Raw genomic sequence first — 25,258 nt, 5'->3', positions numbered from 1 at the left:
TATATATATATATATATATATATATATATATATATATATATATATATATATATATATATATATAACAAAATATTATAAATTCTATCGGAACGTGCTGAGCGATAAGTTACCTTACCGATCGTAGCTATTTTAAGATGCACGACGATGGTAGCGAATGATTTTGAAACAGATGTTGCTCGCTTGATTTAAAAAACAAGTTTTGTTTTGCCGCTCATATATAACTTGAAAGGATCTGAATGAGATTTTGCGAGCACTCTGGATATTCATAAGTTCAATTGTTCGTCAAGTCGAGCAACATACGTACAGAGGCAAAACAAAAAGATAGTTTATTACATAAATTTAATAGCATATTTACATATAATTTTGTTAACAGAGTACATCCATTTGTTATAAACGAGGCCATTACATTAGATAATTATGTAAATATTTTCCTCTAATATTAAAATAATGCTATAAAATCATAAAACATGATTTTGCTAAATGTTGTATGTTGTGTACATACATATATAATTCGATTTTCATGTAACTAGATTTATAAGAAATCGCAAATTCTCGTTCGGACTATAAAATGTCATCAAAATGGAATTTAGAGTTTGATTACAAATTATTTCATTGCCACAACTGCGTGTCATATAAAATACATTTGGTCTATTTACAATTGATTGATATATATGGTCAGTAAAAAGTGATATAAATAAATAAGTGTATAAAATCCCTTTAAAAGAGTAAACTTCCAGTGTGGAAATTCATTCGATTCATGATGAATTCTTCATATGTTCAGACATTCCACGTCGAAAAATATAATTGGAGAAATATACATAAACACACACGTTATAATTTTAAATTCCTGCAACGTTGTAATCGTTGTTTCTTTATTACCTATTTGTCCCGCATATTTCAACATATCGCAATCTGTCATCAAAGTAATTAGACTGACTTTTCTAAGTGTTGTATATCGTAGTTGGAAGAAAAATCGTAGGCCGGTTTAAAACTGAAAATCTTGACAACATAAAAAGAATTTATCGATTGTATCACCAAAATAAAACAGAGAAATTTAAAGAGTTTAATTAGGATCGGCTTTCTCAAATAATTCTTACGCTATTGAGAAGTTTTTATTCGAGATAATGTTTAGATCAATAAGTTTCATGTTTTCGCAAGTATTCGTCATACTTTCGTGAAACAAAACTTGATGGTGTGCTTTCGCTCGATATCTCTGTGTTCCACTTTTGCGATGTAGTCACGAAACACACTCTTGTTTAGTTTACGATTACGCGAGGCACACTGAATGAATTGTATCACATCTAGTGATATGTTTGCAAGATACTAAGATTTAAGAATTGTGGTTTTGATGTCCAGTGTTGTCACATAAGATATCAAAATATGTTAGAAAAGGAAAGTCTCATTGCTTTTGCGACAGACCATGTACATGCGCACTCATTTGCATACGCTTTTCCGATGAAATTATGAGCGTATCAAATGGTCACAATTGTGCAAACGAGTGTAGATATATTTTTATTTAAATAATTATTATATGTATATACTTTATGTTTCTTAGCAACTTTTCTAAAAGTTGATTCTTCCTCCGCTATATAGCTATTTCTTGGATATCACATAATTCTTAACACCTATATCGTCTCATTTCATAAACTGCGAAATGACTATATTAAAGAAGCAAGACTTCGCCGGACGCGAAGTTGTATAAATAAAGACTATTTTTATATCGTAAATAAGCGCAGTGATCATTGCACTTGCTTGTGCATAATGAAGAAGCTTTAATATTGTGCGATAATGTTATACTTCCCGATGTGATATTTTTAATCACTATGAGCATTAAGAGACTTGATTTCAAGGCAGTCTTTATACTCGCTTCATCGTACGCTACCTAACGAGAACCATTCAATAGTCTCATTTGTCAAGTCGAGGTGTCCGAGTGGTAAACTTATACCACCAAGAAACTCATTTTCCTGCAAGGTATCATGATTCCATATCGTTGCTTCCAGCGTTCTTTCCTTTATCACTTCTAGAGGCATCCTGTACTCCAACTAGTGCGATATAAAAAGACCAATTATTAATTACAATGTACTTTCTGACTAAATATATTTATCTATTTTTAAACAGCGCAACAGAGCATATTAAAATTGACATCATTTATTTACCATTTCCATAAATGACGGATGACAATTTTTCTTTACCACTTTTGTTTTCCGTTTTGTCGCTTTCGGGGGATCAGGTTTAAGGTATACCTTCACGTATGTGTTCGGTTCTTGAGCGTTAGCTACTTTAGGAAGTCCTCGAGCGTGGCAAACCATGACGGACAAAGTGCCGCGAGCGTAGTGAAGCGACAATTTGATCTGGCCGTTTTGTATATTGTCTCTCACTCTCTTCTCGGCCCACCAGTTTCCAACTGAAAATAACATTGTTTCATAGATTAAGAGACAAATCATAAGACATTCCAAATATATGTATACATAGTATAGTCTTTGAAGGTTTTAAGATGTATCATCAAGTTTTACCTTTGACTTTACGTAAGCGAATATCGGCGTTCTGTTGATCTCGTAGTAGCGGGTGAAAGAAAGTGTACACCAGATCGCTTTGAGATATTTCTGGTGCCATTTTAAATAGACTGACAAGAAACTTTTCTATATCCGCCCGCCGTTTATCGGCTACTTGCTTAATGTTGGAACGCCCGACGCTTATTCCGCTCGGTAAGCTGCGAAATAAATGAATAGTATAGTCTGTCATTAAAATGGCGATGAATGGCATATCTCGTATTTGTAAACACCCATGATAGCGTCTAACACTCGAAGCGTCAACGTATGTGACGAGATCTTTCCGCTTAACGTGTCACAGTCGAGACGATCGTATAAAGCAACGATAGCATTGTGAAGTCTCTGTATATTGCAATAAATATAAATTTACGTGGTATACTTTAATCAGAATCAGTTATCATAATTAAATGACTCATTACAATATTTGCATTTAACGAGTACCGAGCGCTATAATTAATTAATCACAGCGTGACTAAGAGACTGCTAAACATGTGAGATATGTCTGACTAATCAGACAATCTGGAGATAACGCGTATCAAAAGGTGCGACTTTGTGCGCGACAAGTCTTTATGTTTAAGATACTTCGCGCACTTTGCGACACGACACGTTCTTTTCTGTTATATTACTTCCAAATATATTGCAGAGTTTTTGTTCGTAATAATGTGTAATTATCGAAATAATATTCGTTTATATATATAAACGTAATAATATTTTATCATATTGAATAGAGAAAAGAGAAAAAGGCAGAGATTCCTTGTGAATTAATCACTCGATATCTTTTAAAGCGATCGATGACAGCACCTTTAATACTTCCACATGGTAAGTAAATAACTGTTTATCAATATTAATTATATATAAAGTAGAAATAGTACTATGTTATTGTGTGGTACCTTAATGTACCTTACGTGAAAAATTAATTATTGGCAGACAAATTAATAAGAACAAATATTTCTTACCTTGATTTTAATTAGCTAATTAAATAATTAAAATCTTAATTTTAATTAAAGTAATTAATATCTTAATTTTAAGTATAGATTACACATTCAGTGAATAGAGAAACATTCTCAACGGATCTCTATCAGGCCATATTTCATTAATTCGTTAAAACTTCTTTTTCGTAAAAGTAAGTAATATCAAAGACTAGTGTTAATATATTTTTGATTTATTGATTACGAATTAATACTATTATTAAAAATATGAAAGACCGCATATATTATGTACAGATAATTCAAGAATTTATTTAAGAGACAATCTAAGTATACAGAGACTAATTAATTTTTTAAGGTTTAATACCGATCTTGGAAATGGGTCTAAAATGGTTTCGAGCACGTTTTTCGTTAAATAAAAAAGGGACATATAAATTTCCAACAATGACAGGCATGTACAGGAAAGTTTCGTATTCTGAATCTAATACATTGCCAACGCGGAGAAATGAATATACGTTCTCAGCTGTGTCTTCTTCGATTGCAAATGATTCCACAAGTGCCAATGACAGAGAACAACGATATGATCATACAAAAAAAAGTGCAAATCAATCACCGTCATTAAACACTGATTCGAAACGTGATAACTATGTAATTCAAAACGAAGAGTCTACTGCATCTATGAAAGATTTAAATGTTGCAGAACAATCGTCGATATACAGAGAAAAAATAAATAAAATAAACGAAGATCAAAATCATGTTTCAAATACAAAAAATCGTATCTGTGAAGAAACTGAATTAGTGATTTGAAAAGTGACAAATGTTGCATGTAAGATATTTTCAGGAAAACATATATATTCATATATTAAGTCGTATTCTTCTACTTTTTGTTCGTGATAGATATACATATATATATATATTTTTTTTTAATTTATAAAGGAAAAATTGTTAATAACTTATACTTTGTCTTAGAAAGAATAGATGTATTATAATTTACATGTAAGCATTGTATGTAAAAAGGGTATATAATTGGTACATATACATTGAGAAAAAAAATATTTAAGAAATAGTAAATATTTATTCAGCGAGTACTATATATATGTAACATATTTACGTATGATAATATAAAAAAATGTTTCAAATAAGAAAATATATGGTTTCTCGAAACCTCAAAAAAATCTTAGCTTTTCATGAAAGCAATTGTTTATTCTACTTAAAAGAATTTAGATTTAATATATGTTATTAGTACCCACAAAAATAAATATATTGACTGTTTTTTAAATATATTTTCTCTTAATGTAAGTGATTCTTACCTGGCCACCTTGGCAAGTGGAAAATGTATGCACAATTTCTGATAAAATTCACAAAACTCTTTGTACGATCGGAACAGATATGTTGGATCCGCTTGGCCTTTCCGTTGTATCCGCAAAATGTACATATAATATTTCTCGGGGTCATAACGTTTTTGATAGCCGTGAACTTGAACGCTTGTTAATTGACCTTCTTGTTGCATTCTATAACAGTTTATAATTGTTACTTGTTAATACTTATTAATTGTTTAAAATTATACGCGTAAGATTATATTTTTATATATGCATGATTAGAAAAAATCATCTACTTGAAAAATGCTACAATATATTTAAAGAAAATAAAAGGGCTTACAAAGTAAAATTCTGAGAGTTTGAACTGTTGCCTCTTCTCGTTGATTTGATTTTAATTAATTGAAACAGCAAAACTTACGTGTATGTGCGTGGAATGAAGGACAAAAGTTCTCCGTCACTATGATCTCCGGAGAATCTGAGCTGCGCTAGATTATGCAAGAAGAAGTTAAACTGCGTGAACCAGCTCTTCAGTGAGCTCTCTATCATTCGAGCAAAAGTTGCCGCTGCTTCGGGATTTGTTTGCCCGGGAAGCAGAGCTTTCTGCACGTAGCTGACTGCGTCCATAGTTACTCCAGGAATACCAGATGAGGTCATCTGCGAAGTGGTATATTCGTTCATTCTCGCTTGATTCAAGTGATCTTTTATCTCGATATCGTGAAGTTTTCGTGCTATGAGATCTTGTTTATGTAAATCACTGAGGAGGTTCTTCTGGGATATTAACTCATCCATCGTGACGTATCTTGGGATATTACAGCAACGGTGAAAATGGATCCCTATCTAATGGATTTTTAACGCATGCCGCGAACTCTTGATGGTGTTTTGATCTCACAACGATTTCTTAACGTTAATTCGTTTTCCACGTTAATTCGTACTCTTCACTCGTACTCTTCACTCTTAAAACACTTGATTCAGACTGCTACAGTATACGATATTATAAGAGCACAGACGATAAACACTAATTAACTACATCGTATATAGTTTAGGGCGATAGCGGTCCTCTTTCTGATAAAGCTCTTCCGTTGTGGTTTTGTTGTTTTCATAACGAATAAGTACACCACATAACTCATGAATTTTTTATTCTACTAATATAAAACATAATGTATGCACAAGAGATTGATAAGAGATGTAAAATAATTATTCCATAATATTTATCCGATTGTGCTAAAAATTTTGATCTTTTAATAATAATTTATCCATTTTATTCATTTTACGTTTATAAACTTCAATTATATAATTTACGTGTTTCTAATTTGAAAATATAATTTTCAATGAATTTTATTTACACATGCAGATTTAAACATCGGCGCAGTTTTGAATTTAAAAGTGTTCTATTTTGGGCTTACTTATATTTTATATTTTTGGGATTATTTTATATTTAGAGTTATTTTAATGATATTTATTACCTTTTATTAGGCTTTTAGATTAGCAGATTTTTGGGTTTTAGGTATTATATTATCATCTTTGTATATTATTATTGTATCTTGTATATTATAATATTTTATTATACTTGTATTTTGTATATTGTAATACTTTACATAAAATCGGATTTTATGAAAAAAATTGGAAAATAGTAGTAAAGAATGATTCACTATAAGTGTTATTATAAAATTTGAAGAATTATAACATACCAATCCAAACAGATGAAGAATAAGATTTCCATGTTTTCGAACTACATTGAAAGCTTGGCAGCACAAATCTACAAAATGGTGAAATTTCGCGGAGGGCTTGTCCCCTCCATTTATAACATATGCCATATCTGACGTTAACACAAACGGTGTTCTGTCTCTGTGATTAAAAATATAAAAAAATACATAATATTATATATATACAACTTATATCGCTCTAGTTAAAATAAATACGCGAAATTATACTCACCTTTTGAAGTTTCCAAACATTTGTGCGTCGCCTAGGAACTTTCCAAAGTCAATATGAAACAAATGTCCAGACGTTTTCAACATGATATTGTCATTATGTCTATCACAAATCCCCAAAATATAAGTGGCGACACTATAACCGGCGCAAGACGCTGTAAAATTGTCCACTGCTCTCTCATACTCTAATTCCGAGGGATTGTGCTTCGCCAACCATTCTGCGATCGGTCGGTCCTTAAATGACCCGGTCAGACCAAATTCAACTTGAATTTTTCGCAATGTTTCCGCATTTGTGACCATTTCTATCATTCCACGCTTGTGACCAGTTGGTACACAGGTAAAAGTAACCATTTTCAAATCAAGGCCCTCCTTTAACCATAACTTATCCATAATACGAACCATTTGGAGAGTCAACATATCCTGCTGTAAATCATCACCAACCTGTAAGAAAAAAGAACGATATATATAATATACGTGTCAATCTCTGATTACGGCATAGAACAAAGTAAAAAACATACCTTGAAAATTGCCGGACTTATTACATTATCACAACCGATGAAGTTAATTTTCAATGGCAGAGTGAATGACGGGAAATAGGCACATGTCGGTACATTAATGCCGAATGCTAATTTACTGGGAGACAACGGCAAACATGTGCCATCATCTTCCATTAACTGGCAGTGTATATTTTGTAAACCGGTTTTAAGCGTTTCTATGCGTAACGATTCCTTTGTGACTTTAATATTTTCAGCTACTTCGTGAAGATTCTATGCAAATAGTACAAATTGTGACTTGTAATATATGAATATATTTTTCAAACACACACACATTACATATATGTGTGTGTGTATGTAAAATATAAAACTGAAATATACTTTAACTAGTAATTGTTGAGTAAGGAAACTATTTCTCAGTGCATCTCCAATAACTGCCAATAATGCTCTTAACATTAACTGTAATCTCCGGTGATAACGAGCATAACTGATAGCTTTGTCATCTTCCGCGGCAATCTCAGCAGAATTCTAAAGAACAAAAAAAGAGCTTCGCTTTAATGTATTTGGTATTAGGTAATTTCTGTGTTAATAATGCACATCGTATGATTGCCCCATTACCATTAGATGATTATGAAAAACATGAATAGTATGTATGATTTAGATTGTTGATGTCTCATTACGATTTTAGTATTCAAAATTGTTACAATTCAAGCATTCAAAATACAAAGCGATTAATAATGTTAATAATGTTGATCTTCCAACCTGTACCTGGGGACTTTGTCCCGGTAGCGCTTGAGTTAACAGCCAGTAAATATGGTGAGCCACTCGCGGTGAAAGTAAGGCACGCTCTAATAAAAATCGTGTCAAGGGTGAAGCCTCGTATGTCTCGTGTTTCATCGCTTGAAGCAATTGCGGCAAATAATCGACTAATTCATCGTTGCTGAGCTCGCGAATCCATCCAACTGCCATTTCTCTGACTTTCATATCTGGAAAACTGTAAAAAAAACAAACATTGCGATATTCTAATCGTTCTCCGAAAAAAATAACACTGAAGGAGTAATTTTTATGAAAATGTACCACGGTAAAAGTAACTGTAAGGCTTGCACTGGAGGTAATGGACTCCAAACTCTGAGTGACGCGTGTAAATCTGGTAAGCACGCCCAGTCCCAACTATGTGCAGCTAATAATACTTTGGGTAGAGCTTCGGGTCTGTTGTGTAGATAGTGTCTTTTTTCCCATAAAATTTCTCTTTCGTCAATAGGTGGTCTAGAAAATAAAAAAAATCTCATAAACATCGAGCACTTTATTTGTTACTATTGCATCATTAAAGCGTACCTCGAAAACGTATCCTGTTGCGTGATGTCTATCAGTAGCTCTTGTGTATTCTGATCTAACGAATTGAAATCGAGCGATTCTACATCGTGATCTCTCAATTCAGTAGGGAACAATACCTTTCCTCCGTAATCGGGTAATTCTAATCCTATGATGGGGTGAGTGTCGCCATGCGGATGAATTCCAGGCGCCGGCGCCGGACCTAATCTTTTGTCTGCAATGGCTGGCCAAAGAGATAGAAAAAAGCTTCCTTGGCTTATAACGCTACAAACAAAATGAAAAGATTTAAAAGCACGTATATGACGCAAGGAAACATACCAGATAATAACGCGATCTCGTTGAGGATAAAAAGCTGAATGAAGAACGATCAGAGATTTAAAGAATTATTTATATCACATATCACTTACCCGTCGTAATCGAAGAACTGTATAGCGCTCCACCCAAGTTCCTCTTTCTGCATTGAATTCTCCGCAGAGGAGTTTGACTCATGCTCAGCAGGTTGCAAAGTGCGGCCGTAAAGAACTAGTACGAGTCTGGCTTCTCTCGGCACTTGACACACACTTATACCGCGAAATTCCAACCTCGAATAAAATAATTTTGATTGAATCTGATATACATTGGAAAAACGCTGCGAATGCATCCTAATACTTACCACGTATTAAATAAAATTCTCGGATAAAAGTTTGAGCTGACCGTCATTGGCTCCGATAAAACGGGATTTCCTACTGGCCTAGTTCCATGAAAGATTTGAGCTGCCACTATGTAGTCGTCGTGTTTCCATGAATTCGGTAGTCTATGCAGTGCTCCAACACGCACTAAAATAGTGTCGATCACTTCTGACGAAACTAGCGTATCTGTTAAACAAAAACGTATAACAATGTCAATTTTATATTTTACGTGTATACAGGGTGTCTCATACTCTCCTCCGGGCATTTTGTAGGAACGTAGAACAGGTTGAGGTGAACATAAAAGTCCTATACCGTTTTGCAATATTCGCAATAATTATCGAGATATTAATTGTAGAAAACTTGTAAATGATCATGCAGAATATGGTAAATGAGTTATAGTAGCGACGACTGCCGTCATGTATTTATACTTTAGGTCAAATTGAATATAAAAGTCCTCTACCATTTTGCAAATAATCACATAGATTTTTAATTATTAATTAAAGAAGATTACTGCACGATTTTGCGTTATAATGCACTCATCTTCTTTAATTAATAATTAAAAATCTATGTGATTATTTGCAAAATAGTAGTGGACTTTTTTGTTCAATTTGACCTAAAATATAAGTACACGACGGCAGTCGTCACTATTATAACTCATTTACCATCCTGCATGATCATTCACAAATTAATATCTCGATAATTATTGCGAATATCGCAAAACGGTATAGAACTTTTATGTTCACCGCAACCTGTTCTACGTTTCCACAAAATGCCCGGAGGAGAGTGTGAGATACCCTGTATATATGAAAGAGTTAATCTTCTTCTTACTTGTCGGGAATTCTCCTTTGCTGTTTAACTGAAAGTCGACCCTAAACGCGTGACAGTAAGTTTCGACGAGCTCTTGAATGGCGTCACGGATTTTAAGACAATGAGAGGTGATCACGTCGGGAAATTTCTTTCTCAAAGTAACCACAGCGTAATCACCGTCCTCATGTAAGATCTCTGGTTTCTTGCAGTCTATATTAGCTGTGTGGGCTTGCGGCAGAAACTGGCAACAGGCATTCACGAAATTGTCAACTGCCTCCGTGATCTCAAACGTCTCGATGCTTCCCATTAAGGCACACACCGCTTTTACCGTTTGCACGACGCCACGTGGTTGAAGTTGAGGTAGTAAGTTAGAACCTTGATTTGTGGTAGCCAATTGTATGGCTGCGGTCTCTACGCGTTCCATCTCTTTCTCTACTGTTTCTGTAAACACAAAAGAATAACATAGCAATGTCAACATAGAAAAAACAAAGTATTTTTTTACACATACATGTATGTGCGTAAATGTACCTAGTAAAATAAGTAGTGTATCGTATGAAATAGGTTGGGAAGGTTCGTTTGGTAGAATATCTTCCAACTTTAGACACTGATCGCGATTATCATCTTGTAACTAAAATAGAAGAAAACAGCGTGAGTGTTAAAATAAGCAGAACGTTTATATCTACATATGCATAATACCGACCGTTCGAGCAATAGATTGCTTAATTTGTGACCTGCTCATTATAGCTAATTCAATATCCTTTTCTAATTTAATACACTGATGTATATATTCGTATTGTGCTAAAGTTGTATTAGGGGCAAGGTATTCAGCTAATCCCCACACTCTTAAACAATATTTTTCTACATTTACTGTATCCTCATCTTCCAAAGAACAAGCGACGTTCAGGATAACGTGTTCGACGCTACAATTCACTGAAATAGAATATTTATAATGATACAACATAAATCACATTAAGGTAATTTCGTGCCTTTCAAATAAATTTTATTAACTTACCATTACAAGTAAAAGAAATAGATGGTACTGGATCTTTATCGCTACTAACCAATTGTGGATGAACTACCAATTTTATACTTGTACCATCTGGATATAAGTTCTCCATCATTGGACTCACAACGTATCCAATATTTGTAGTGGGATTATTAAACGGGAACTCGCCTTCAATGATTTTATATCGTGAGCGACGAGGAATCCCGGTGAGATGTGTAATGTGTAACAAAATATATATTATTTTCCACTAACCTCGTACAGACTTGATCATTTTGTGGAACGCCTTTAAGTCACAATCATGAAGAGATGATCTGGTCTTTATGACCGTTACATTCTCATACAAACGTGTTTGACGTTTTTGCTAGAAATAATGTTGAGACGCAAATGATTTTGCCTAAAAAAAAAAAAAAAAGAAAGAATAGACGAACTTTTCCGAAACTTACTCGACGATCTAAAGAAGTTTTTCGTCTCTCTATAGTATTCCATGCAGACGAATTCCGAGGAGGTAATGGTGGTGGTGCAGCTGGCGATATAGCCGGCGATTTCGCGGATTTCTCTACAGCAGCATAAACTGGATCTGAATTGGCGCTTTCGTTTGTGCTATACATGTAATCAAATGGATCGAACGGATCGTATACAGTGCCACTAACTTGCGATTGCGAATCTGCAAAAATTTATCTATGATAATGATAGAGTAACAACATTTACCTATGCATGTATATTTTGCATAGATAATATTTTAGCCGTATTACATTTTAAATTTTGCCATTTCATATGCATTAATTTTTATACATTAATAATTCATTAAGAGCTATAAAATACATATATTTGATAACTCACCGTCTTTATGGTTTTGCATAGAATCACTTCTATTGTCAGTCTTTATGAGTAATGGATCAAACGCTTCCAGTACGCTAACTCGTACATTCGTCTTGTCTTCCGTTTGCTCAAAACTACTCAAATCTATAAGATTGCTATTTGGTTTTTTCTCTATCACTTTCAGTACGTTCAACTGTTCGTCGTCCATACAGAATGCTGATATTGACGGTGCACATATGGCAGGCGCAACAGTTGGTCTATAATTCATAGGCAATGGAGGAATCTAGAAAAAAAATAAATGCAACTTTCAAGACAGCATTTTTTTCGTTTCATTCATCGTGCATTGATGAACATTCTTCGCTCGAAGAACAAGCAGCAATAACAATATAAAGAAAATACCTTTGCACTTTGCTGGAAAAGAAGTAAAACGTGAACCTATTTGATCGATATTATTTTTGTGTGTAGACATTATATATATATATATATATATATATATATATATATATATATATATAAATTAAGATAACTAAGGTTATATATAATATTAAAATAACTTATAAATAATATAAATTATACTAATCATGTAAAAAAGAAGCGCTCACTTCATATGGTCATTTATGATATAATTTGATTTTCTAATAGCACTACTGGTTTTTAAAGCCATTATTAAAAAGAAAAGAAGTGAGCTGTTCCATATTTTCAGATATAATAATACCTGTCTGAAGAAAAAATGTTTAAATGTAATAGATTTCCATGCGGGCTGCAAGAAAAACTGCGTTTTAACCAACTGCTTTATATTCTATTACAAAATCAGATAAATTTTACCGCCCAAATGAAAATGAAAAAAGAAAAAGAAAAGATCTGGTTTAGGAATGTTTGCTCAACAACAAATTTTAGATCTTACAGAAATATCTATTACCTGTGGTGCAATATCAGGTACATTGTTGCTAACGCTACTAGCTCTTGACATGATTGGACTAATTCCTGGAGTTCCTGGTGTACATGGTGCCGTGGAAGATCGCGGGCCTGGAGAAAGAGAATGATATCTGAAATCTCTGGAATGATATGCGCCAACTGAGCTATTACTTCGTGATACTCTTGATTGTCTCTTTAATAAAGATGGATGAGTATCCCATTTAGGCTCAACTGGTGCTTTTCTAGAAAAAGTGTAAAATAATTGATATTAGAGATTAAAGTAGTGTATATATATGTGTGTGTATGTGTGTGTAATATACAATATACTAATGCACAAGCATGTTTTATGGAATATTGTTTTGCCATAAGTAAATATAGTAGTAAAAATATATTACGGTGGTGGTGGAGGTGGTGTCGAGCAATATTCGGCTAGATTGTCCTGCTTCACAGGACTTGTAAAGTTGATCAAGTCAGTGGAAGAATCTTGACTGGCTGCAGTAGTCGTTGAATTTCTTCTACATGGTATTGGGGGTGGTGGTGCCAATATTACAGTATTCTTTTGATTTGTGTTGAAAGATCCAGGTCTTGGTCGACTTCTGCATTGAGATCTGCAAACATCACAAAATAAAATTTTACTTAATTATTTTTCTACAATCATTTATTCTCTTGCCCAAATAAAACATGTTATATATTGAATAAATTGGATATATTAATACTGATTTATTCGTCATATAATTACACACACGTCGAAATAAGAATAAGACTAAACATTAAATATAAAGCATTTACCTCTCTCCCTGCAAACATCCATCTGTCTCCGATACTGCACTATTTGTATTGCACACATTTTGTCCAAAGCACAATTGCTGCACGTTGGATTGCAACTTTTGCAATCTGAATTTCTCTAGAGCCAAACTTTCCAAACTGAGTGCCTGAGCTCGCTCTAAGTCTTCCTGAAACTGCCTTTCATGATCAATCACCGCAGTCTTCTGGTCAGTATTCTTACTGCAGTGTGACATCTAGAACCAAGTAAAAAAATCACTTTTAGTACATTGTACATACACAGTATCAGAGTTCGTAAATTGTAACGTTAGTAAAAATTTGTTGCTTGCATTATTATACTGGCAATTCTTTAACAGTGTGACAGTATATATATATATATGCATATACATAATTGTACACACATTCAACAGCTGGAGATTAGCGACAGTGTATTGTCAAATTCGAACCTATGCTAAACGAAGAGGCAACAAAACAACAGGTGACTTCTGCTTGATTGTCGAGGTGAATAACCGCTTTGTCCTTAGAACGATGTTCGTTCGGCAGCATCTACTGTCCGTCGCGTAGTTTGAGCACGTTGCTTCGTGACATCTTGTAAACACCAGGATCTTCGAGTCGATCTCCGCATCGGACGGAATCAGACAGGACGGATATCGAAATTCTCAGATTTTCGATGACGCTGTACGATGCGTACGCTACTGACCACCGCGAGCGTAATGTAACGCCGCGTGTAGCGATAAGAAACAAGAGTAATGTGATAAGCGTGCAGTCAGCGAGCGTGTTTAAAGGACCACGTTATCGTTTTTGCGATAGGCAAAGTTGCGGTTGGTAGTGTACGCGGTATAGACGGTTGTAAGACGAAAACTGGCGGCTCACTGCGGCATTATTCCTGACAAGACGTATCTCGTTGACAAGTGCTTTCGAAACGCTCTCTACTCTTTCTCCCACTTCTTTCTTTCTCTCTTTCTCTCTTTCTCTCTATCTATCTTTCTCTCTTTCTCTCTATCTGTCTTTCTCCCTCCCTCGTCCGATGACGATCCACCAACGCAGCGCTATGACGTATTAGGAGAGCTGCATCCTTTTAACTTGAAGCTCCGTGCCCATTTATGCAGGTATCGAGAAACCGGTATACAAATTCCACATAGTTTGATTTTCTGTGTTCTCTAGTCACTGACGTAATGAATATGAAAGATCCAGTGATCTCACGGGATTTTGCGTGCCAGAAAATTTCGCCATTTAATAACCTTCTGCCGGTAAAAATGTGTAAAATCAGTAGATGGTAATTATATGTAGTTTTGTTAAAAATATTGATTTTAATGACCGGAGCTAGGCGCATTTTCGGGACGCCATCTAACAAAGTGCGCCTTTACTACGTTCGTTAGGCGCATTTTCGCGGTGGTAACGATAAAATACGCCTGGTTCGTGCCCGTTGTACTAAGGTGACCAGATTTCCTAGGTCGGTATTCATAGTCCAATCTTATATTTAAGATCATCTTAAGAACTGTCTTAAGATGTCATGAACCAATCACAGAACCATATTCGCATCTTAAGACATTACTTAAGACGATCTTGAAATAAGATTCGACAATACCGGCCCTAGCTTTGAATTCGGGACCTTCATAAATGTATGAAGCGGGATCAGGGGGATAAAAAGATCCGAAAATTATTTGATAATCATTGAAACTATTCTAGACCAACCGCGTTCGTTTCGCACTACGAAGTTGTCATTGTGGTTATTCAATCTAGACGTTGGTAATGAATCGCACGAAATGCTCGATCTTTTCGCGCCAAGCAGCAGCCATGGGCACACATCGATTCACATCGCTCCGTGTTTCTCGCGTCTTTTATCCGTCGAAAATGAGTCTTGCGTGTTAATAAATCTCGGGAGTGTCGAGAATAGCGATGTGTGATCGCCGGAGCATATCGTGAAGATGTCATTTGTAAGTAATCTTCTCGTTTCTCCTCGCGGTATATGCGGCCGGTGCTTGTCGCGATGTGTCGCCTCGACGTCACTTACATTTCCTAATAACATTCGCTCAAGTAGCAATAGAATCGGGCGATCGTCGGATTTATTGAACGGGAATTAGAAATGCGATGACAATCAGAAAGAAAGAGAGAGAGAGAGAGAGATGCGGAATATTCGGGCGGTTGCGTCAGCTTGTTAGGAAAAGAGATATGGAAAGAGAAGTATTTCATAGAGCGTGTTCTTTTCGGCCGCGGCACTGTTCACATATTGGCGTATATTTTCAGCGCGATTTAACAATCGCGCGATCATCTTGATTCTCGATCTTTCTGCATCAAGCAACCGCCATGGACACATCGATCGACATCGCTCTGCATTTTACGCATCTTTAATCGTCAAAAGTAAGTCTCGCGCGGAAATAAATATCGAGAATAGCGATATACGATCGCCGGGACGTATCGTGAAGACGTCATTTATAGGTAATCTTTTCGTTTCTCCTCGCGGTATATGTAAGATTTCCCAGTCCTGAATTCGGAAATGTGTGAAGCGGGGGCGGGAAGAGGAGGGTAAAAAGATCCGAAAATTATTTGACAATCATTGAAAATGATTACAAATCAGTGTCCCGAATAGCACTCGAAAAAATTCGGGACAAAGGGTGAAAAATCGGCACGTCTAGTCACCTTTGTACTTCCGTACAATAATAGTAAGTTAAAAAAGTACAGACGTCCAATCGCTTTATTCTTGTCTCACCATTGATGAGCGAACCGCGCGACATAGGCACGAAGCGAGCTAGCGGCGATATTATCGCAAAACTAGATCATCGGCAGCTCCCGATGTGCTCGTCTTAACGGTTGAGAATCTATGGCGTGACGATCGAGCACGTGCTTGGGGACGCATGTTTACATGACCCGGCCGCGCGCTCTCCCAAGCGGTATTCAGTCAACGACACGAACGAGCCGTTATGACGGTACGTTTACTTAGCCTTTGTTTGGAACCTAGAGTTTTTGTTAGAGCCGTTGCCCAGGTATTGTTATTACCGATTATTCGATCATCATTATTTTATTATCCACTCGCGGATATTATCACATGATTTTCGAATAGATATTATTATTACTATCATTTAATATTCAATTATTATTTCTTTATTCGATTATTATTTAATTTATTCGGTTATTATTTAATTATTGCTACTACCTAATTATTGTTATTATTTAATTATTACGCATAAGGAAGCAACGGGCGTACCGTTACAAGAATTTCTTTACCTCGTCTTTAATCAGTTATTATTGCCGTTACTCAGTTATTGTTACTCATTGTTATAACCGAATATTCGATCATTGTTATTCAATTATTATCCACTCGCGGCTATTATCACATGATTGTCGAGCAGATATTATTATAATTGTTCTAAAAAATTATTATTATAATTGTTATTATTATAATTGTATATTATTATAATTGTTCTAACAATATTCGAATAATAAATGATAGTGATAATAATACCTAATCGACAATCGTGTGATAATAGCCGCGAGCGGATAATAACTGAAAAGCGATGATCAAATAATCGGTAATAACAATGAATAACAATAACTGGGCAACGATAATAATAACTGATTAAAGATGAGGTAAAGAAATTGTCGTAACGGCACGTCCAAGTTACTTTCCTATACGTAATAGCAATAATTAAATAGTAACTGAATAAATTAAATAATATTCGAATAAATTGAATAATAATTGAATAAACAAGTAATAATACTCGAATATTAAATGGTAGTGATAATAATATCTGTTCGATAATGATATAATATCCGCGAGTGTATAATAACGAAATAATGATGATCGAATAATCGGCAATAACAATACTTGGGCAACGGCTTTAACAAAAACTCTGAGCTCCACAAAGGCTAGGTAAACGAACCGTCGTAACGGCCCGCTCGTGCCGCTGATTGAGCGGCGCTTAGGGGAACGCGCGACCGGGTCATGTCAACAAGCATGCGCGAGCACGTGCTCAAGCGTCACGCCATAACACTTTCAACCGTTGAGACGAGCACATCGAGAGCTGCCGCGTTATTTTCTAGATTATTCTGTGCCAATTTTTAATACTGCGTTTCGACTTCGCGACAATTGAGGCAAATTAAGACGCGTACTCTTCACGCGAACAGATGTTGCGGACTTTACCATGACAGGTAATTACCGCGTTTCATTTATTCTTTTATTTGCTAGATAGAGAAACGTCGCGATCGAGTTCCTCAATGCCGATCAAATATTATTATCTATTTATTATTCGAGTATTATTATTTTTTTATTCCGTTGTCATTTTATAATTTTTATTGCGTATTGGAAAGCAACTCGAGTATGCTGTTACGATTTCCTTACTTCGTCTTGCTGTCGTGTGTAATTAATTGGTACTAAATTATTAAATTAAATTAAATTTCTGTCACAGAGATCCAATAGAGCAGACGCAGTCACGCAGCTCTAGGGGATGTGATGCCTGGGATATGCCGCGCTGGAGGCCTCGAGCCTTTCTGAGTCGAAAGTGAGCTTCATTACATAGCTTCACTAATTTATACTTATAATTAGAAATCCGACAAAACTGAAAATTTTCTTGTTTGGAATCGAGTTCCTTACTGTCTCCATTGTCATGTGTAGCACTAAATTAAATCTGCTTTCTGTTGCAGAGACGAACCAGCCAACTCTTAGGAGCTGCTGCGCCAGAGGATTTGGCTCGGGCCGAGCGGGGTTAGCTCGAAGGTGAGCTTCATTAAATAGCATTTATAATTAAAAATTTGACAAGATTAATAATAAAGATTCAACAAGATAATTCTCTTGTTCGATATTGAGATAATTTGAATCGAAACAAAGATTGCGTTAAATCGTAATTACACGCGGGGGAATTTTTTCTAAGTAACATTACCACTTGAAAAATTTTGATTTGTTCTGATTGAGATTTATTTGCAACGTCGAAAAAAAAGAAAATGAAATATTCTAAAGTGTGAATGCATTCCGAAAAATTCTTCCAGCGTGAAAAATATCGCGTTTATTTTTTTTAATCCTTTAAATTTCTTCACTCAAATCGTCATCAATACACGAATCTAATGAGCGAAATGGCATTTTTCTGTTCCAGAAAGGAAAGCAGAATGTGGCTATCCTGATCGGCGGTTTGGTGAGTCAAAACAAAAAAACATATTAATAATAGAAAGACAAAAAGTCTTTCGATGCAGTGCATGCTTATTAAATCAATGCGATTTACTTTGCTGTAGTTATAGTATGTGTACGTGCCGTCCAATAAAAAAATTACTACTCGAAACAATTGGAAGATTGTTTTTTCAAACAATATTAGTGATTATTTTTTCAAACAATATTAGTGATTATTTTTTCAAATAATATTAGTGATAATGCATATTTTACATAAATTTGACAAATAAATTTTTATATTTTTTTCTCAATGTATGTAGAAATTGTATTAGTATTTAGTCATAGTATTTAGAAATTGGTTAACTTAGATTATTGATGGGTCGACGATTTTTGTCGGAGAAAATTTTGATTGATCAAACCCCAACACTACTTAGTAGATGCTTAAAGTATTGAACACTCCGGACACTCCAAATTTTATAAAATTATTTAGTTTTATTGAATGCAATCTTCCATGTGTTTCGAGCAGTGTGCCAACGCGCAAAGAGATTGCGCCAACACGCAATGGGATTGTGTCACAGAAAATACGCAATCACATCACCCTCGTCATAGATCTTCCGCCGGTCGTTAATTTTCTCAATTTTCTCTCTCGTATCAGCTTGAATCGTGATTGCATTTTATAAAGTAGAATTCGTGCTTCGTTCTTAAGCAAGATTCGATATCGTGCGGCACCTGCGCGAAGCGATCTAACGTGATTATAACTGCTCGCAAAATTAATTTCACGATCGTTGGAAAATTTTCAGGTTTTAATTTTTCACTTAGAGTTAGAGTTTACTAACGCGGGACACAATAGAAACAATGTTAGTGAGCGTGGATTCCTCGCGAAAAACGTGATGTACACAAGTCAGACATGCGAGCATTTCTTTGTTTACTTACGCGGCGCGCGACAAGTTCCATCGAACGAAGACAGATGTTTCATGCGGTAACATTTTTTTCGCTTGAATTTTGAACAGAATCTTTATCTTTATCGGTACAATTTTCATAGTTTCTTATTTTTTATTCACATTCGCGTTTGCGATTATTAATTTGATAGGTTTGCGAACTTCACCGGATCATATTTGCGGAAGAGTCGCGAGCGAACTTTGCAGAAATATTGCGAAGTTGTTATCCGCAAAAGCATTGCGGAATTGTCTTCGCAAAAGTATTGCGGAACTGTTATCCGCAAAAATATTACGGAATTGTCTTCACAAAACTATTGTGGAGCTGTTATCCGCAAAAATATTGCGGAGTTGTATTGCAGCCTACTACGTTGCACCATCGAAACGTTACATAAGGGATATTTTGTGTCGTACGTGAGAATCTCGCACAGATTACTTTGCCCACGCGTCGAAAGATTTCGCGAGATCGGCCTTCGATTTGCGTCGCGTGTTCCCTTCGCTCGCGAATTCCATTTTTTTCGTTCGCGTCGCGCGTGTGTCAATGCGATACACTACAATTCGATCGGACCGTTGCTAAATTCGTCGCACATACTCGTCGTTTATTCAAAAGGCCGACATTTCCTCGAAGACGCAGTTCGCAATATTTCATACGCAATTCGCGACTCGGAGTGTATCCTCCAAGAGAGACGGGATTTTTCGTGACACCTCCGTTAGATTACCGCGGTCGGGAGTGAACAGGCGACGTGGGACGCAAGGACCATTGCAGTGTCAGATGCAGCGACAGGAAGACTGGTGGACCCTGGACACCGTGGGACGACGCGCAATGGTGAGTGCTCAATTTAGACGCTCATATGGTAGACACAAAGCGTCACTTTACGTAGATTGCATGCACGTAGACATAAATCGCATTGAGTCCGACGGGAAGTAAAGTAAGAATTGGAATTTGCAATTCGCCGGATTTACGTAAGCATGATCCAGCCAAAGAATTTTTCTCTGAGATTTTCGCAATAGTTCTACGAGTCAAGCATTTCCATTCCTTTAAGAGTACTGACTAGCTCAGTCCTTAGCAAAATGTGCAAAAAGACGCGACTGGTAAAAAATAAAAAAAATTCTTCAAGCATCTAGGCTTGAATTTTTCTGTTTGGTTTAAAAAGATGTGAATAGAGTATCCATTGATAAAAGCTTATAATTTTTTGAATTGGATCATTCTTGCATAAGAATGGCCAATTGAAATTTCAACTCGGCAGGCTTCCCTCTCGTCGGATTGTTTTTTAATGATACATTAAATTGATATATTTCAACATGTCATATTTATATGCTCTGTATATGCTTTTTTATGCTTTTATATATGCTTTTTTATGCTCTATATATATTCTATATGTACCCTATATATGCTCTATATAGTGCTCGCTAAAAGTTCCGGATTACCTAAATAACTTTTGAACGGCTCAAGGTAGAGGTCTGAAATTTATAGGAATACAATGGAATCATAAAGTCTATTATTTAATCACAAAAACACCAAATTCCATACCCCCGGGGGTGAGGGGGAGAGGGAGGTCGGAAAATCTTAAATGGTATGTGGAATCGAGTTAGGACTTGTTTGAAAAGGCTTTCCGAGACGAGAACAACACAGGATCACCGAGGTCTGTATGATTTTTTTCTCAAAGTTATGATCATTTAAACATTTATATTGAGATTTTGCGATAGCGAGGGTTTTTTGCGATGACATGAAGAAGATAAGGCTTCGCGCAGGAACGCGTGTTCCTGAATGGAAGTGCATGTGGAAGTGTGTGTGTGGGGGGAGTGTGTGCCTGCGTGCGTGTCCGGTCAACTAAGCAAGACCGAAGGCGTGTCCAGACACGCACGCACACACTCCCATATGCACTTCTATCCATTCAGGGCCTTGGGCTATCGCAAAATCTCAATATAAATGTTTAAATGATCATAACTTTGCCAAAAAAAATTGTAGAGACTTCAGTGATCCCGCGTTGTTCTCGTCTCGAAAAGCCCTTTCAAACGAGTTCTCACTTGATCCCACATGCCATTTAAGATTTTCCGGCCTCCCTCTCCCCCTCACCCCCGGGGGTATGGAATTTGGTGTTTCTGTGGTTAAATGATAGACTTTATGATCTTATTATATCCCTATAAATTTTAGATCTCTACCTCGAGTCGTTCAAAAGTTATTTAGATAGCTCGGAACTTTTAGCGGATACTGTATAGTATACTGTTTGATTAACATACTTTATAACTTGTTATGTCGTATTACGACATAATATTTTCTCGGAGATATTTTCTTATGCATACGTGTTTGATGTTGACAAGACGACAAATTAAATTTCGATAAATTAAAGACAACAAATGAAATTATTAAACCAAGTCTCGAACTATAATGTATCGATTTCCCGCTAAATTATTAAGCCGAGATTCGTACCGATGTATTTGGTTTCCGGTATTATTCGTATTATTATAAATAAACTAATTCCAATAAAATGAATGGTGGGGCAGATAGTGCCCTTTCCCGGACAGCACAAAATATTCTGATAATATTTTAATAAGATGACTTCTATATATTCTGAGAATATTTGGAAAGAATATTCTTAAATGGTTTCAAGAATGTTCTGAATATTATTGGAATATTATTTGTTATGTTCTTAGAATATTCTATCAGCACAGAATATTCGAAGAATATTCTAACAAGATGATTTCTACGCATTCAGAAAATATTTGGAAATAATATTCTTGTATTGTTTTAAGAACGTTATGAATATTATTAGAATATTATTTGGTAAATTCTCAGAATATATTCTAATAACATTTTAATAAACCTTCACATTACTAAACTTTGTAGTAAGGTTATGGGTAGGTTACAAGCTTACACATTTTAATGAGCATCCCAGGTACAACACAAAATTATTTTGATGTTGAGTGGATAATCATTTTGACACCAATGTCATGAAATTGTAATGAAAATGTTATCATTTGACGTCAAAATGATATCACTTTTATATCATTTGACGTCATTTCCATTTTTATATGACTTTGTGTTCTACCTATCCTACTGAAAAAATCCAGCTGAGATTTCAATTGAGAACTCAATTATAGAGTAATTACTTTGTCAAAATATCGCGAGAAAGAAGGAATATTCTCTTCCTTTTGTGAGCACGTATGTTAAAATTTGATTACTTATACAACATTGTATCAATATTAGTCGCATTGTGATTGTTGATACATTCTTTGAAACATTTACCGATAAATATGTCATTACGTTTTTGAACGTTTGAGAAGTATATTATATTAATAAATACAATCCACCAAATATTGTTACTGCGCATTGGCATCAGCAGTTCCCGTACGATCGTTAAGATTAAGCATTTGAACAGCATAATCATCTAAAGATGGGTGACCGTCTGACACGGAATCGAATACATGTGAATCTCACGAATAAATAAACGACACAAAATATGAAATGCCAGTTTTTTTTTGTTATTTAGACAAAATAATACTTCATTTTTCACTAAGTGAAATTATGTAATATTACTGAGATATTGCAACATTACTGTGATATTGTGTAATATTACGTGCTATGTAGGGTAATATGCTGTAAAGGTACTTAGAATATTCGTAAGATATTCTTTAGAATACTAGAACAATATATGTGCGCGCTACGCGCGCGCCATATAGCTAATAAAAAACAATAAAAAATGTAAAATAAAAATAAAATAAAAATAAAATTAAAATTAAATTAAAATATACTTTAATTAATTAATAATTATGGGGAGAGACAGGGAGAGACGGGGAGAGACGGGGAGAGACAGGGAGGGACAGGGAGAGACAGAAGAGGCAGGAAGAGACAGAGAGAGATAGGGAGAGACAGGGAGAGACAGGGAGAGACAGGGAGAGACAGGGAGAGACGGGGAGAGACGGGGAGAGACGGGGAGAGACGGGGAGGGACAGGGAGAGACAGGAGAGGCAGGAAGAGACAGAGAGAGATAGGGAGAGACAAGGAGAGACAAGGAGAGACAGGGAGAGACAGGGAGAGACAGGGAGAGACAGGGAGAGATAGGGAGAGACAGGGAGAGATAGGGAGAGACAGGGCGAGACAGGGAGAGACAGGGAGAGACAGGAGAGGCAGGAAGAGACAGGAGAGGCAGAAAGAGATAGAGAGAGATAGGGAGAGACAGGGAGAGACAGGGAGAGACAGGGAGAGACAGGAGAGGCAGGAAGAGACAGGAGAGGCAGAAAGAGATAGAGAGAGATAGGGAGAGACAGGGAGAGACAGGGAGAGACAGGGAGAGACAGGGAGAGGCAGGAAAGGTAGGGAAAGACAGGGAGAGACATATCTCTTCTGTATTTTTTTTTTTATGACCAATAACGCGATGACAGCTATTTGCCTGGCGCAAACGACACGAAGCAAGCCGCAGCCCACATGAAGTGAGCTAAGCGAGAGAACCAATCAGCATCGCGGAAAAGCGGCAACAATTAAATCTCTTACATGCCTTCTTTTAGAGAGGATTCATAGGACGTTTATAGAACGTGACTTTTTGTCTACTTGTAACGTTCTATTGAAGATTCACGGGAACTCCGAAGTACCATACGAGAATATTCTAGGAATATTTAAATATTCTCGGAGGTTATTCTATGAACGTTCATAAAACGTACTTGAGCTGGCTGAGTTGAGTCACCTTGATATTTTTAGTGGTTGCCAAAAAATGCGCGAAAAATGCAATCGGTAGTAAAATGGCTGTCAGCGACGTTGAAAAATACGTACGCTTCCACGTCTTATTTAACCGTTATAAATAATACTATTATAGTATTAGTATTATTAGTATTTGTAAACCTTGAATTTCAACAGGATAAATTGTGGAGAACATAGTTTTCTTTGAATCACATCGATATCTTTTGTGGCTGCCGAGAAATAAGTAAAAAATATGAGCGGCATATTTAAACTTGTATATTTATTTATTGTTTCATATTGTTCAGTTTCCAAATATTTTTTCCTTATAAAATTACACAGAACGCAGCGCGAGAAAGACGAGAATGTTGAGAGATGATTTAGCTTTGCGATAAGTTCGCTGCTAGCTGGCTTCGTGCCTACGTCGCGCGGTCCACTCATCAGTGGTGAGACAAAAACAAAGCGATTGGACATTTATTTTTTTGTAACTTACTATCATTGTACGGAAGTACAACGAGCACGATCTAGGTGCATTTTGTCGTTACCACCGCAAAAATACGCCTAACGAACTTAGTAAAAGCGCATTTTGTTAGATGGCGTCTCGAAAATGCGCCTAGCTCTGTCCACTGAAATCAGGCAGGTGGCTTCTTTCTACATCTGCAATTATCTTTTAATCAGAGCAGTCAATATTTCCTTTCTGATTGGTCAAGAGATAATCGTAGACGTAAATGCGAATGTAGTCACTAATTATTAGCGTGACAGGGCATAAGACCGACGGTCTTTAGTATTACTTTGTCGGTAATGACAATTTTAGCCATCATAGATAACTTAGACTAAATTCAAATCTTCTTTAGCTACAATTCAAGATATTTAGTGGAGAATCAAACTCTACCTTTTTCATAACATTGCTAGATGGCACCAGGTAGTCCGTTAATATTTTTTGGAAAGGAGGAAGAGAGAGAGAGAGAGAGAGAGAGAGAGAGAGAGAGAGAGAGAGAGAGAGA

The 25,258-nt window shown here is 35.9% G+C and overlaps 1 protein-coding gene and 1 long non-coding RNA gene across 8 annotated transcripts; one reads left to right on the top strand and one right to left on the bottom strand.

Annotated features, from left to right (window-relative positions):
• Positions 1 to 322: 322 nt before the first annotated feature.
• LOC116847605 (phosphatidylinositol 4-phosphate 3-kinase C2 domain-containing subunit beta) lies at positions 323 to 14,717 on the bottom strand. 7 transcript variants are annotated; one of them, XM_032822755.1, is made up of 27 exons: positions 13,996 to 14,716; positions 13,556 to 13,785; positions 13,162 to 13,374; positions 12,938 to 13,008; positions 12,771 to 12,877; positions 12,567 to 12,611; positions 11,873 to 12,134; positions 11,476 to 11,696; positions 11,285 to 11,393; positions 11,039 to 11,200; positions 10,727 to 10,956; positions 10,555 to 10,654; positions 10,048 to 10,467; positions 9,204 to 9,405; positions 8,959 to 9,132; positions 8,555 to 8,815; positions 8,297 to 8,485; positions 7,982 to 8,213; positions 7,601 to 7,747; positions 7,244 to 7,492; positions 6,730 to 7,166; positions 6,483 to 6,639; positions 5,213 to 5,448; positions 4,786 to 4,986; positions 2,514 to 2,710; positions 2,157 to 2,404; positions 323 to 2,042 (listed from the first exon to the last, which is right to left on the bottom strand). In XM_032822755.1, the coding sequence occupies exons 2-27, from the start codon at positions 13,783 to 13,785 to the stop codon at positions 1,869 to 1,871; spliced, it is 5,274 nt and encodes a 1,757-aa protein (XP_032678646.1). In that variant the 5' UTR covers positions 13,996 to 14,716; the 3' UTR covers positions 323 to 1,868. The 7 variants fall into 7 exon arrangements, with proteins under 7 accessions (XP_032678646.1, XP_032678642.1, XP_032678641.1 ...); XM_032822751.1 differs by having other exon boundaries at positions 12,771 to 13,008; positions 13,951 to 14,717; XM_032822750.1 differs by having other exon boundaries at positions 12,771 to 13,008.
• A 2,831-nt stretch (positions 14,718 to 17,548) lies between these two features.
• LOC116847606 lies at positions 17,549 to 18,676 on the top strand. Its single transcript, XR_004378794.1, has 4 exons — positions 17,549 to 17,698; positions 17,956 to 18,048; positions 18,191 to 18,263; positions 18,637 to 18,676. It is a non-coding gene; the product is annotated as an uncharacterized LOC116847606 (long non-coding RNA).
• Positions 18,677 to 25,258: the final 6,582 nt, after the last annotated feature.

Source organism: Odontomachus brunneus, unplaced genomic scaffold, assembly GCF_010583005.1.
Source record: "Odontomachus brunneus isolate Ranch 3 - 2012 unplaced genomic scaffold, Obru_v1 Obru_scaffold_081, whole genome shotgun sequence".
Lineage (NCBI taxonomy): Eukaryota > Metazoa > Arthropoda > Insecta > Hymenoptera > Formicidae > Odontomachus > Odontomachus brunneus.
This window is presented reverse-complemented; position numbering and strand designations above follow the sequence as displayed.